General features: G+C 35.9%; 1 protein-coding gene and 1 long non-coding RNA gene across 2 annotated transcripts in view; one reads left to right on the top strand and one right to left on the bottom strand.

Annotated features, from left to right (window-relative positions):
- lrp1bb (low density lipoprotein receptor-related protein 1Bb) overlaps positions 1–13523 on the bottom strand; it is a 359341-nt gene extending 345818 nt beyond the window's left edge. Inside the window, exon 1 of the mRNA XM_067410627.1 lies at positions 13430–13523. Within this exon, the coding sequence (XP_067266728.1) occupies positions 13430–13523 (94 nt within the window). The remainder of the gene's footprint in view (positions 1–13429) is intronic.
- Positions 9681–12160, top strand: LOC137036402 (uncharacterized). The gene is made up of 3 exons (XR_010897179.1): positions 9681–9789; positions 10782–10858; positions 11935–12160. It is a non-coding gene; the product is annotated as an uncharacterized lncRNA (long non-coding RNA).
- Positions 13524–13723: the final 200 nt, after the last annotated feature.

Below are 13723 nucleotides of genomic sequence, written 5' to 3'. Positions count from 1 at the left end.
TGCCTCTTATTGCTACCTGTCCCAACTTTTTTGGAATGTGTAGCTCTCATGAAATACAAAATGAGCCAATATTTGGCAAGACATTTCAAACTGTCTCACTTTCAACATTTGATATGTTATCTATATTCTATAAGTTTATGAGATTTGTAAATTATTGCATTCCTTTTTTATTCACAATTTGTACAGTGTCCCAACTTTTTTGGAATCGGGTTTGTATAATATGCTCTTCATTTTGTCATCTCCACAGAAATAAAGTAAGCGGCTCATCTCCTCCTCTGTGTGTCATCATTACCCCTATTTGGTTCACAATGTTATAAATGAACTGCACAGCAGTCCTAAAGCCACTCAGACCAGAACTCAGACAAAACCATTTGGATTATTTACATACTGCGTGTCAATCTATGCAAACCACTTGAAGTCGTAAAAACACCACAACTGAATTATTATCTTACTTCTTTTTTCCCTTTCAATACCTGTTGCCGTGTCATTTATTTTTACATAAATATGTATAATTCTTAAGATCCAAAGTAGCAAATATCTGGTTTTGAAAACGGTTTCTTATTGAAGGCAGTCATCTATGTATTTGCTGAGATAAATTATTAATTTTCTCTGCCACAAAGCACATTGTTTTGCTCATTGAGAATATTTGCTAATCTTTCATTTCAGTCTTCAGTAAAAAAACATTGATAAATTATTTCATACCCACAATTCATTGTGTCTTTTTGTCAAATTTTAATTGAATCCTTTCCATGTATTCTAGTAATATTTTATAAAGACTGGTACCTCTCCACGAAGGACAAAATATGAAAGATCCACTGCTTCATTAATCACATTACTTACGTTATGCTTCACATTTCAAAAAAAGCTTAAACTTAAACCTCTGAAAAATTAATTAAACAGTGAGAAAGCACAAACACACACACTGATCTGAACATGGGTCTCCACCCCAGCCCAAAAGTAATTCACCAAGCACTCGCCTACGGTAACAGGCCACCATGTGTTCTACCAGATCTAACAGCTGACAGACTGTTTTCTGAAAATGGTGCAATGTTGTCCAGATCCAATTAAAATGGGTGCATAAATCCACAAACTATAACAACATATGCACTCTCATGGCTGTGCTATTAAAAACATTCAAAAATCTTTGCTCAAGCAGTGGCCACTGTGATGTGAATCCATTTCAATTACTTTGTTTTTTTTTTTTTTCACGTTTCTGATTTCTAAGACACAGGCTCCAAAATTAACACCCAGAGAGCTCAATGTGAGAACAAATTAGATTTGGCGGGTAAATAAAAGTGTTAGTTGCCAATGGATTGAAGTGATGGTTCACCCAAAAAAAAATCTAATTCTGCCATCATTTACTCAACATTTTGTTAGCATAATTAACATGTCGTTCCAAAACTGTATGATTTTCTTGAGAATTAAGGTTTTTGAGGAAAACATTCCAGGATTTTTCTCCATATAGTGGACTTCATTGGGGTTCAGTGGGCGGAAGGTACAAATTTCAGTTTCAGCGCAGCTTCAAAGGGCTCTATGCGATCCCAGATGAGGAATAAGGATTTTGTCTAGCGAAACGAAAAAAAAAAAAGAGTAAAAAATGTATATACTTTTTAACCACAAATGCTCATCTTGTACTAGCTCTGCGATCCGCACGCATGACGTAATCACGTTACAAAAGTCATGCGTGACGTAGGCAGAAATACAGATCCAGTGTCTACAAAGCAAATGTGCAAAGATTTAGCCAAACACCCTTTACAAAATCTAGGTAAAACAATGATATCGGACGATTTTGAAGTTGGAGGAGAAAATTAGATGAAGTTTTTCACCCTACCAAGGTGCTTCCGCGTGAACTTTCAGTGTAATGTGTGGTGCATCACAGAGCAGTGCAAGACAAGCATTTGTGGTTGAAAAGTATATAAATTCTTTCTTTTTTTTTAAATGGCCGATCGTTTCGCTAGATTAGACCCTTGTTCCTCATCTGAGATAACATAGAGCCCTTTGAAGCAGCGCTGAAACTGCAATTTGAGCCTTCAACCCAGTGAACCTCAGTGAAGTCCACTATATGGAGAAAAATCCTTGAAAGTTTTCCTCAAAAACCTTAATTTCTTTTCGACTGAAGAAAGAAAGACATAAAAATCTTGGATGACATGGGAGTGAACAAATTATCAGGATATTTTCATTCAGAAATTAACTAATCCTTTAACAAAGATGTATAAATACAGTAGCAAATGTATTGCTTGTTAAAGGGATAGTTCACCCAAAAATGAAAATTTGATGTTTATCTGCTTACCCCCACCGCATCCAAGATGTAGGTGACTTTGTTTCTTCAGTAGAACATAAATGATGATTTTTAACTGCAACTGTTGCCATCTGTCAGTCTTCTAATGCAAGTGAATGGTAACACAATTTATAAGAGTCGAAAAAACTTGCATAGACAAATCCAAATTAAATCCTGCGGCTCGTAACGACACATTGATGTTCGAAGACACGAACCGATCGGTTTGTGCGAGAAAACGAACAGTATTTATATCATTTTTTACCTCTAAAACACCACTATGTCCAACTGCGTTCAGCACTCGATTAGTGAGGTCTGATCGCACTCTGACAGCGGCAGTAATGTCTAGCACTCATTGTATAAGCATTGAGTATTGAGTTGTGCATATAAGTATTGAGTTGTGTAAGCAGATAAACATCAAATTTGTATTTTTGGGTGAACTATCCCTTTAAAGTTAGTTAATGCATTAACAGGACTTTTATGTAAAATGTTACCACTGATGTATATGATGCTGTAACTGACACAATGATTTGCAATATTTGTCATAATATGCAGACAAATAGACAGATAAATAATTCCATTGTCATAGAAACAAAAATATCTATATTCATCCATCCATTCTCCAAAGCCTTTAGGCCTACGTTGGGTCACAAGGATGCTGTAGACTATTCTGGCATCACAGGCCGTAGCAAACACCCTGGATGGGTGGCCGGACCATTACAGGACTGAGACAAATATTTATTTTAATTAAAAATAATGCAAAACACAGTTTAATGCAAAACATATTTATGGCCAGAAAGATATGCAAGTCAGGTGAAAAAAAGTTAATTTTGGACCTTGCAGACTGGATGGAAAACCATATAGTCCAATAAAACACCTTGACCTTCTCCATTAGCTCTCAGCTCTCAGGTTCCAACATGTCAACATAGAATACAGATGCACATGATGTCATAGGCCAGCAGATTACCTGTACATTGCGGTATAAGCTTCAACTGCAAAGCTCAGCCACAACCACTCGATCTGTCAAAGGTCAGAGCACTTAATGACTCAGCTGAATGTGTGGCCAACTTCAACTGAACTTCATTCGGAACAAATGGGGCGTGCAATAGAACGCCAACAAAAACAATGAAGCCTGCCACACAGGTGCTAGATGAATCACTTCCAGAAGCAAGGCTGCTGCCCTTACCAACCCAAGAGCTTTGCTTTGTCATCTCCCTTGTCATTCTAAACCCCTTTTCAGCAAGTACTTTGGCTCTGGATTAGCATGCCTTATTGCTTCCCGTTTTATAGAGTGTTACATGGATAATTGCAAGGTCATCCACCAAGCTGTGGCAGCTTCTAATTTTCTTTGGAGACTGAGACCACTGGACCAATTACCTGGTTGGTAGGGAGGAAACACCTGAAGCTGAGACATGAGTTTTCATGACTAACTATAAACAGCCTGCAAATGAGTTCCATATGGCAGATATATTTAAAGAAAACAAACATTTTTCAAACAAGTAAAATTTTTCAAACATTGACTTAAACCACCTATGAAAATAAATGTAGACTAACCTGAGAAGGTCAGTCTTTAAGGTGGGGCGAAAGTGCTGTGTAACCACAACACTGTTCCAAAACCTCACTGTTACCCATATAGCAGCTGCCCTCTAAAGGCAAATTCACACTGCACCGACAGATGCTGACCGAATCACTTGATTGTACAACACTTTCCACAACCTGACAAACACTGAATAAACATGTTCAATCGGATAAAACAAGAGCCGACAATGACAACAGACGGCGACAGGGATAACACACTGATCCGATAAAACCCGACGAACGTGTCTTTTGCCGTTGGTCGGTGTCTGTCGGTGCAGTGTGAATTAGCCTTAAGGAAGCATCATAACTAGGGCTGCACGATTAATCGAAATCGAATTGTAATCGCGATTTGGCTTAGTGTGATTATGACATTGCAAAGGCTGCAGTTTTTTCAGATTTTTAATTATATAAATATGTACACAGCGTGTTAGAGCTGCTCTGTGATCAGTAGTAAATGATGCTCCATCTGAGAGCACTGCATTTGCAAACATACAAACTTTCCAAACATGAGAAGCCCTTGTCTAAGAAAAGACAACATTTAATAATGAGTTTTTACTCTAAATTCACTTCACAACATCAGATGAGTGTTTGAAATAGCATTTTGATTAGCACTGCATTATAAATATACTTTATTATTGCGAAAATACCTGAGAAGGCTTGAAGAACACATAAACCATGTATTGTCATAATCCTCTGTTTATTATATTCATGTTTAATCAAAGCACGTCTATCTTGTTTTTATTCATTCACAGCAATAGTATGATGTCCATAGGGGATTTTCTGGAATGACTTGCATTATATTGCAAATATTTGGGGTATTTGGAGTATCTGCTCAAGAGCGCCCTCTGGCGTCCAGTATGAAACAGACGTGTTTCAGACAAGTAAAGCACAAACAATCCTATTCAGGGTAAAAATAGGAAAAATAATTTCTCTGTAAAGAACTTTGAGGGGAACATATGATCAATATGTTTTTCTCCAGTGTACAGAAGTGTACAGGGGTTTTTTTGTTTTTGTTTTTTTTCACAGTGGATGCATAAGAGGTACATATTTCATATATTAAAAATACATGGACTTCGGTTCCTCTTGACTAAAATAAAGAAATTATTGTGACAGATTTTTATAATAATAATATAATATTTAATAATAAATCCTTAGACCTTTCTAATGACTTATATTCATAGGCTGCTTGCATGTTAACAGGTAACCCCACATTTTGTCATAAAAGTTTTCTGTAAAATAAAAATATTGTTATTTTCTAATTATTATAGTTATATTTATCATTACATACTCATTTTTTTTAATAATGAAAGGTATTAAAATAGTAATATTTCTAATTTGGCTTAATATTTTTATTTAGCAATAATTATAATTATAATAATAATTATTATTATTATTAGTCAAAATAATATATGTGACCCGATCTGGCGAAATGAGTCGGAAGTCGCAACGTTCTATTTTAAGATATGGGCCGATAATGTGGAAAAACAATGAAAAAAAATCGTTTTTTTTTTTTAAGCTAATTTCAAAGAACAGACTTTCAAAAATAATCTCCCAAAGTTTCGTAGTCCAGATAATTGATTAAAGGTATTTAAATGGCAATTAAATTTGACATGGTTTTAGTAAATTCGCTGGAAATGAACTTCTCAACTCCTCTCGTCACTTATGAGCATTTCCCGGTATCCCTGAAACGTCATTATCTCTGCTCTACAAATATGGTGTTACACGTTGTATAGAACCAATCAACCAAACCAAAAAGCTTAGAAATGTAAACACACTGACCTAAACGCTGATTTTTAACAATGGGAAGCCCCGTTTCGACTGACAGGCACGCGATCGGTCCAGCCATCCTCCTGTCAGACTAGCGCGCCTTATAAAATAAAACTCCCATTTGCGTGTCTCTCTTTAAAAGCCAATAAAAATTGAATCCATATAGGTAGCACAAAAATTCTTTTTGCATACAAAACCAGAGACTTTAAGCTTTCATATCAAGCCTCCAACATGCTTCTGTTGCGTTGTTTTTACCCTCTAATGAGTCTGAGTAATATGGGTTTACAACAAAAATAGCACAGCCGCTAACTGAATACAAGTATGTATATTTCACGTGCTCATAACTTCATGAAAAATGCACAGATCATAAAAATCGCACATCAATATTTAAAGCAGACTCAAGATTAAAATGAATCCAAAATCAATATAATATATTGCGTTGATCACAAGATATTACTCACGGAATGATTTAACATACTTGGCTAAAAACATGTCTCTCATCTCTCCGGGATGCAGTGTGTATCCAATGTTCCCGGACCCATCCATGTTCGTTTTCCAACGTGGAATAACACAAAATAGATATATTTTAAAGCTTAGAATCTCATCTTTTTAATGCATCTAACCATTTTGAAAAAAATCTAACGAGTGCTGAGAAGCACCTCTAAACCGGAGTTTACCGCCCGTTGGCGCCACCTGGCTGTGGAAAAAATGAACAGCAATTTTTCAAAATATTCTTTATGCTATCACCACGAAATTTGAACCAGATGCAGCTCACATATATGAGAGCATCACCAATAAAAAAATATTTTTTAGCGATCTTATTGTGTTCCTGAGTTATTCCATGTCAAATAAAAAAAAAGAAAAAATATTTTTTAAAAAGTATATATATATTTGTCTTTTATCAGCTGTTTCTCAGCAAGAAAATGTCCAAATGTAATGTAATTTATATTTTCTTAAAATGTTTTCTATCAAATGATACCTACCTTTTGACTCTCCTTGCTAGAGTTTTGGAGTTATGAGTCTTTACTTTTGTGTGTGTCGCTCAGGAAAAAAAAACAACAACAAAAAAACTCTAAAAAAGCCTTCAGGTCTTAAAGGGTTAATTCAAATAAATACTTTCAAATAATTTGAGCTTCAGCCTGGTTTAGCATTTATATATATATAAATGTCTTTGGTCAAATTAAGCTGTAAAATAAATTGTTTATCCCTTTAAATGCAATGGATTTTGAAAGATATCAACCAAAAAACGGGCAAAAAACTTTAAAAGCGATTTTCTCAGGTTTTCAATTTGAAAAAGAGGGCAGACAACCATAATTCAAATGGGTATATCTTTAAAACCATTCAAAGTATGACTTTGACTAGGATATCATTTTAAAGGTTATTGTCTCATCTTTCCATTGATACCAAAATCTCAATTTTGAAATTTGGGTCACTGTGACTCATTTTGCTGGATCAGGTCACATATTAGCACAGAATTTTGGGCCAAATCGCAATTTTAAACAGTTTTTTTCTCCCAATCATGCAACCCTAATTCTAACTATCATGGAATCTGATAAAATCTAAATCAAACACAAATAAAACTATGCATGGGTCAGCTGATTTCAATAGTTTTTCATTTGCATATTGCCAAGCTAATTGCCCAATAATAATAAACATAAGAAAACATGACAAACAGAAATCCTAGCTTTGACAATATAACAATAATTTTAAAAAAAAAATATTATATATATATATATATATATATATATATATATATATATATATATATATATATATATATACTAATAACTAGTATTGATTAAACCAAAATTTGAAATCAATATTTTTTCAGTAATTTTTAAGTTTATTTTAATTTAACATTTTTTCTCACAACATCCTCCATCTTGGATTTATTTTTTACTTTGCTCGTCTCAGTACACCATGGGATTAGTGTCTTAAAAAATTGGTAAAAAAATAGTCATCTTGGAAGCCGCTTGCTTACCATTTAAAACAGCCTTCACATCGGGAGTGCTACGATCATGCCCTACAATACTGCCTCCGTATGCAGTTCCCTAGATTTTGTAACAGAGCAATGATATCTGCCCGTTCCTTGAGATTCACAAAAGCATTTTCTCCTATGCAGTGTGTAGCAGATCAGCATTGCCTTTGCATGACTGAGGTCATTTATACAATCACTGTTTGTGCCTTTATTGACTTTCCTCCAATACCAGGTAAAAATCACAGTTGGACAATAAGCCAGCACAGCATGCCTAGATATAATCTCATTTAATTAGGCTCTGGGGGCGTCCTCCCGATTTCATTACGAAAGGATAGTGCTTAACCTGCTTTTTGGGGCACGCCAAGCTCTCTTAAAGGGGGAAACATTTCCAGCAACCTTGAACTGTTTGTAATAGCCGATAAATATCTGAAGCGAGAGTCACCGGTAAGATAAAAGAGGGTTTGATATAATGAAGTGTGGTTTGAGTAAACTACTTTTCAATGATGCCTTTCCATCTGCCTGCACCAGTGCTGTAAACTCTTGGCTGCGATACACTAGATTAGATGGCAAACAATGATTAAAGGTTCACTAAACAGACTGTGGAACCAATTTTATCAAGCATCCTAAGAGACCTACAGTCACAACCGCACTGATGACTCCACTGCGATTGTCGTTATTTATTTTATTTGTAATAAGTGAATGAGCAGCGTTGAGAATTAGGACATCATATGCATCATTCGGGACAATGGATTTAAAATGCTGGAACTTAGCAGGAGAACACAAGCCTCACTACTACTATTCAGAAAATATCTTTGCAGGGAACTGTGACATTTATATTCATCTGATATGATGAATATGCAGCTTTTGAAAATGGCACTTTCTCTCCTTGAACACACCTGGATGAATACACACAAAGATCCAGTGCATGTGTGTGCCTGCGACTTAACTCTTTGAACATTAAATCACAAAGAAAAAATCTTTCAGAAAAAAGAAATTATGAAATCAATTTTTTTTTTTATATAAAATTGTATTTTGATATGGACATCCTTTATATTTTAAAAAGCTGTGGATATTCAAAGGGGTACTAGATACTTCAAAGACTTGCAGCCATGTTGAATTTATGTTGTCATAAATAAACACAATGACAGAGGGCGGTCATATAGAATTATGTTTAAGGGTCAAAGGTAAATTATTTATGATGGTTTAGATGTAACAAAACACTATAAATGGTTACAAATGGCTTTTAAAGAATGTCAATTGTGGTGGATGCGTTGAAAGGTCAAGTAACATGGATGTTTAATGTATAATTCATAATTTTTCAAATTATGATATAATATGTTTTTCCCTTTGGTTTTTAATAAACCAAATCATGTTGTCTTGCAACATACAGTAGCTGCAAAACTGGCCAATAATCACTGCATAACATTTATGAACACTCTTTGTTTTTGTTGTTTTTGGTTACAAAAGACAAGCTTGCAATGACTGCCTAGTTGTATATACAGTGCATGAATTCAGATATGATACTTGAAACCAGAATCTCTTTTTTATCTCTCGTCTAATATTGAGAGCACAAGGGGAAAACAATCTTGACAGATTTGTCTGTGCAACAAGCTGACAATCTTTGCTTTATCTCAATCCCTCTGTAAACAGGGATTTGCTGCAAGTGAACAAAACCCCTGCAACTAGTTCAAGACTCATTGATTCACAACATCAAGATTCATTAAATATCTGCCCTTATTGATTTAGCTTACTCTGACAGTGTCACTTATAATCACTACTCTTCAGCCAAAAGCTTATGTTATGCTACGCAAGCCATATAAGACATCGTGAAATTCTGAAAAGTTGAAACCTTTACAATTTGAAGATACACTCTAAAAACTCCTGGGTTATTTCTTTAACCCATTTTCTGGGTTATTTGTGTTGGGTTAAAATTATGGGTTATTTTTTCAGAGAGTAACCTTTTTCTGGGTTATAGGGCTAATATTTTGACCCAATTCCTGGGTTGTTTAGGTTTCTGGGTTATTTTTCAAAGAGTAACCCATGTTCTGGGTTAACGCCCCTCCCCCCGCCCCCCGCTGTTGTTCTGGAATTTTCTCACAACAGTCGTTTGAAACAACCGTCACTTGAACTTGAACGCACTCGATCCGTTTTGGCCTGGGCTTCTTCGGTGCAACTTCGTCGCGTATTCAAGGTAAGGCAAGTATTTTCAGTGTCAATGTAACGTAAACTTTTCTGTGTCCATGTCCCCATTGCTAGTTTAGCACCATTTGTTGAAAAAATGACCATGGCTTACCGTGGTAATTCTGTGGTGAGCATGTAGCCGCCTGCGGATATCGCGACAACATCTAACTAGTTTAAAGTCCGTGTAAAGTCAAAATAAATATGTGTTTTAAGTTTGTCAGACTAAATAAGAAAGTGTTATTAACCACCAAAGCCAAATTTGACGTAACGTAATAATACGATAAGTACAGTGCAGCTAGTGGCGACTTCATGCCGCGTTAAGGGGGTCGAACACCGGACGAGAAGCGCCGCGCTGAGCCGCGTCTAGGACAACTCGAGGTATCGTGTACTTTCTCAGTTTATGGCCAGCAATATTGTTATGTTTTAGGACATTGTGGAATTAAGATAATGTCAGTACTATGTTATGATTGTACTGTATAATTAAATACGTTGCTGAGTCTGCAGTCTGAACACTTTACCTCAGAGCGTCCGTTAACTGAATGAATTGAGAATATCACCTGAAAATCCAATAACATAAGCAATTTTTATTCATGCAGCTGATTACTGTAAATTAATGTAAAATTAACTTTATATTGCAGCACATGGTGAAGTCAGTATATACATTAACGACGATTTGAGACAAATAAGTGTAAATTTAATATAAATCTATGTACATGGCGCGCTGTGGCGCTGCAGGATTTTGAACAAGGTCCTGAACCGTTGCTGGGCGCCGCCGGTGTGTGTACACTCATAGAGAATAATGTGTTTGAATTTTAAATACGCATCTCTTCCGGTGTGCGACCCCCTTTAGCCGTGGCTAGAGCGACGAGGCTACATAATAGTTATGTTAACCAGCTGCGCTGTGCTTATCATATTATACAGTGCTCTACGGGCTTAAGTAGTGAGAGTTAATGAAGTGTGTTAAGTGTTCAAATTGTTGCTAACCTTTATTGTTTTCTCCAGGTCATTTTAAATGGACAGCTTTGTTGCTGATAAGCTAACTGAGTGGCGGATGTCTGAGCTGATAGAGAATTTTAGAGGTGAGCGTTTTACTCTTTTAAGGGATAGTTCACCCAAAAATGAAAATTTGATGTTTATCTGCTTACCCCCAGGGCATCCAAGATGTAGGTGACTTTGTTTCTTCAGTCGAACACAAATGATGATTTTTAACTCCAACGGTTGCCGTCTGTCAGTCTTATAATGCGAGTGAATGGTAACACAATTTATAAGAGTCAAAAAATATGCTTAGACAAATCCAAACTGAACCCTGCGGCGCGTGAAGACACATTAATGTCCTAAGACACGAAACAATCGGTTTGTGCGAGAAACCTAAGTGATTGCTAAATGCAATAGAAGTAAAAAATTATATAAATAATTTTCTGTTTCTCGCACAAACGTGTCTTAGGACATCAATTTGTCGTCACGAGCCGCAGGGTTTAATTTGGATTTATTTTTGGGTTATTTTTTGACTCTTATAAATTGTGTTACCATTCATTCGCATTATAAGACTGACAGACGACAATGGTTGGAGTTAAAAATCATAATTTGTGTTCTACTGAAGAAACAAAGTCACCTACATCTTGGATGCCCTGGGGGTAAGCAGATAAACATCAAATTTTCATTTTTGGGTGAACTATCCCTTTAACTGCCCTCATATCATCTCTCTATACCTAAATATTTTTCTTTAATATGGCTTAAATGTGTCAGTGCAAGATTTTGTGACAGTCACAACTTCTTCGACAGTGGGGAATGCATCTCTATAATAACCCTTATAGTTAAAAGATACTTGTGCCTTGTCTTTAAGCTGTTATGCATAATAATGGGCCAGATATTCACCTTTGCATTAATGTCATTATTACACTTGTTAATGAAAGAAAAGATGTACAGTATAGACTGTCATTCACACAAAATGGGTAATGCTGCAAAAGAACCACATTAGTTAACTAGCAAATTGGGCCACGTTTTTTTTTTTTTTAACAAAAAAAAAACAACAACAACATCATTCCCTTAAAAGTGATTATTTGTTAGCTTGATAATCAAAGAGTGTCTGGTGAGTGGTTCACAATTGTCTCGACTTATTAACAATACTCATGTTGTCTTGTTTTCTGTCTTTCAGGTGAAGACAGAGATGAGGAGGCATTTCTTCTCTTAGATGAGGACACTATCAAAAATCTTGTCCCTCAAGTTCAATCCAGTTATTGAATGTTGTCAAAAGAGAATGAGTTGTTTATTTTTCTATTTTTTCTAATGTCTGATGTTATTACAGTGTGACCTAAAATAAATAGGTCCAAGTGTGTAGAGTTTAATTTAATTTAATGCAATAAAAATGTAAAAGTGCTTGAAGTGTGTAAGTGCCTGAAGTTTTATTTTCTGAAATGAGGCATACTGGCATAGTAACCCAAGTTAGGTTATTTTTGACCTTTGACCTTTGATTAAAAAGGGACCTACTAATTTCTGGGTTATTTTAACCCAGATATTGGGGTTGTTCTTTTGACCCAGAAGTTGGGTTATATTAACTACAATTTTGGGTTATTTTAACCTAAAATTTGGGTTAGGTATTTAACCCAGAAGTTGGGTCAAAAAGAATAACCCATTTTTCTGGGTTGAAATAACCCAGAAATTAGTTGGTCCCTTTTTAACCCAGGATTTGGGTCAAAAATAACCCATTATGGGTTATTTTTGACCCAGGAGTTTTTAGTGTGTAGTGGTTTGGGGTTGCAAAAACTTTATAATAAAATATAACACTGACAATGTTACAAACATTACAGGATGACTAATTGAACTATTAAAATATGTTACTGTACTGAATTTAACAAAGATGGCCCAATAGAAGGTCACATGATGACTTCGTCTGAGCTCTCAAAATTGGCCTTTTCAGCAACTATATGACCAATAACCCATACAAACACAAAACACCATCAGGGTAAGACATGACACTAAAGTAATGCAATAAACTCTTCTAAAACAACATAATGCAACATAAATCATTCACTCCTACTGGTAATAAGAGCAAAATAACTTATTAAATAAAGCAAGGAATACAGGGAATGTCTGTCAAAACAAATTATAAGGCGACTGATACTAATAAACAACAATTTAATCAATATTTCACAGTTTAAACATGTGATGCACTATTAAACTTATTTCTCAATAAATAAGCTAATTCATACGTGTCAATTCTTACAAAAAAAGAAATATGTATAAAAAGTTGTCATTTTTACCGAACATTGTTTTTTCATTTTGACATCGTGAAACTATCCTCCAACATACAGTCTTAAAATTCACACTATGCCATGAGTATGAGGGCTTGAGCTCTTACACCATGCAGCCTATTCAGACTCTTTTTGGTTCTATCCAAGCACACTACTAGTAGTACACTAAACCAGTAGACACTAATATAGGGAACTGAATTACACCATCGACTCCCACAACACGCGAGTAAAACGTTCCAACCTTCAACCTGTCTATTCAATCCAATGCAACATTTCGTTAGAAATACTCGCATCGCATCTAAAATGTTTAGACATCAAGCGCGTGGCGAGATGCCCTGACAGATGATAGGATGCTCCGCGAGCGCAAGTTTCATTGTAGAGCTGCTGCGTCTGTCTTACCTTGCTCTGAATCAGCGTCCCTCAGTGTCTGAACATTTGAGAATATATCCCCGAATCCCAGTATGACGAGTAGGGTGAGGATATATTCGGACATCGTTGCTGAGTGAGGGCGAAGGCCACCGCACTTCTTTTGCTGAAGTCCGATTCCAGCCCCTCCGGTAGAGCGCCGTTATTCAGGAATGACAAGTAAAATTTGTCTGCAGAGCGCACCGATCCTCCTTCACTCCTCGCATTCAGATGGATTTCTAGGCGCGTGCACACATGAGCTTGCAGGCGACAGTGTGAGCGGAGAGA

Source organism: Chanodichthys erythropterus, chromosome 14 (genome assembly GCF_024489055.1).
Source record: "Chanodichthys erythropterus isolate Z2021 chromosome 14, ASM2448905v1, whole genome shotgun sequence".
Taxonomy (NCBI): Eukaryota; Metazoa; Chordata; class Actinopteri; order Cypriniformes; family Xenocyprididae; genus Chanodichthys; species Chanodichthys erythropterus.
The sequence above is the reverse complement of the archived record's forward strand: the minus strand, read 5'-3'. Positions and strand labels throughout refer to the sequence as shown.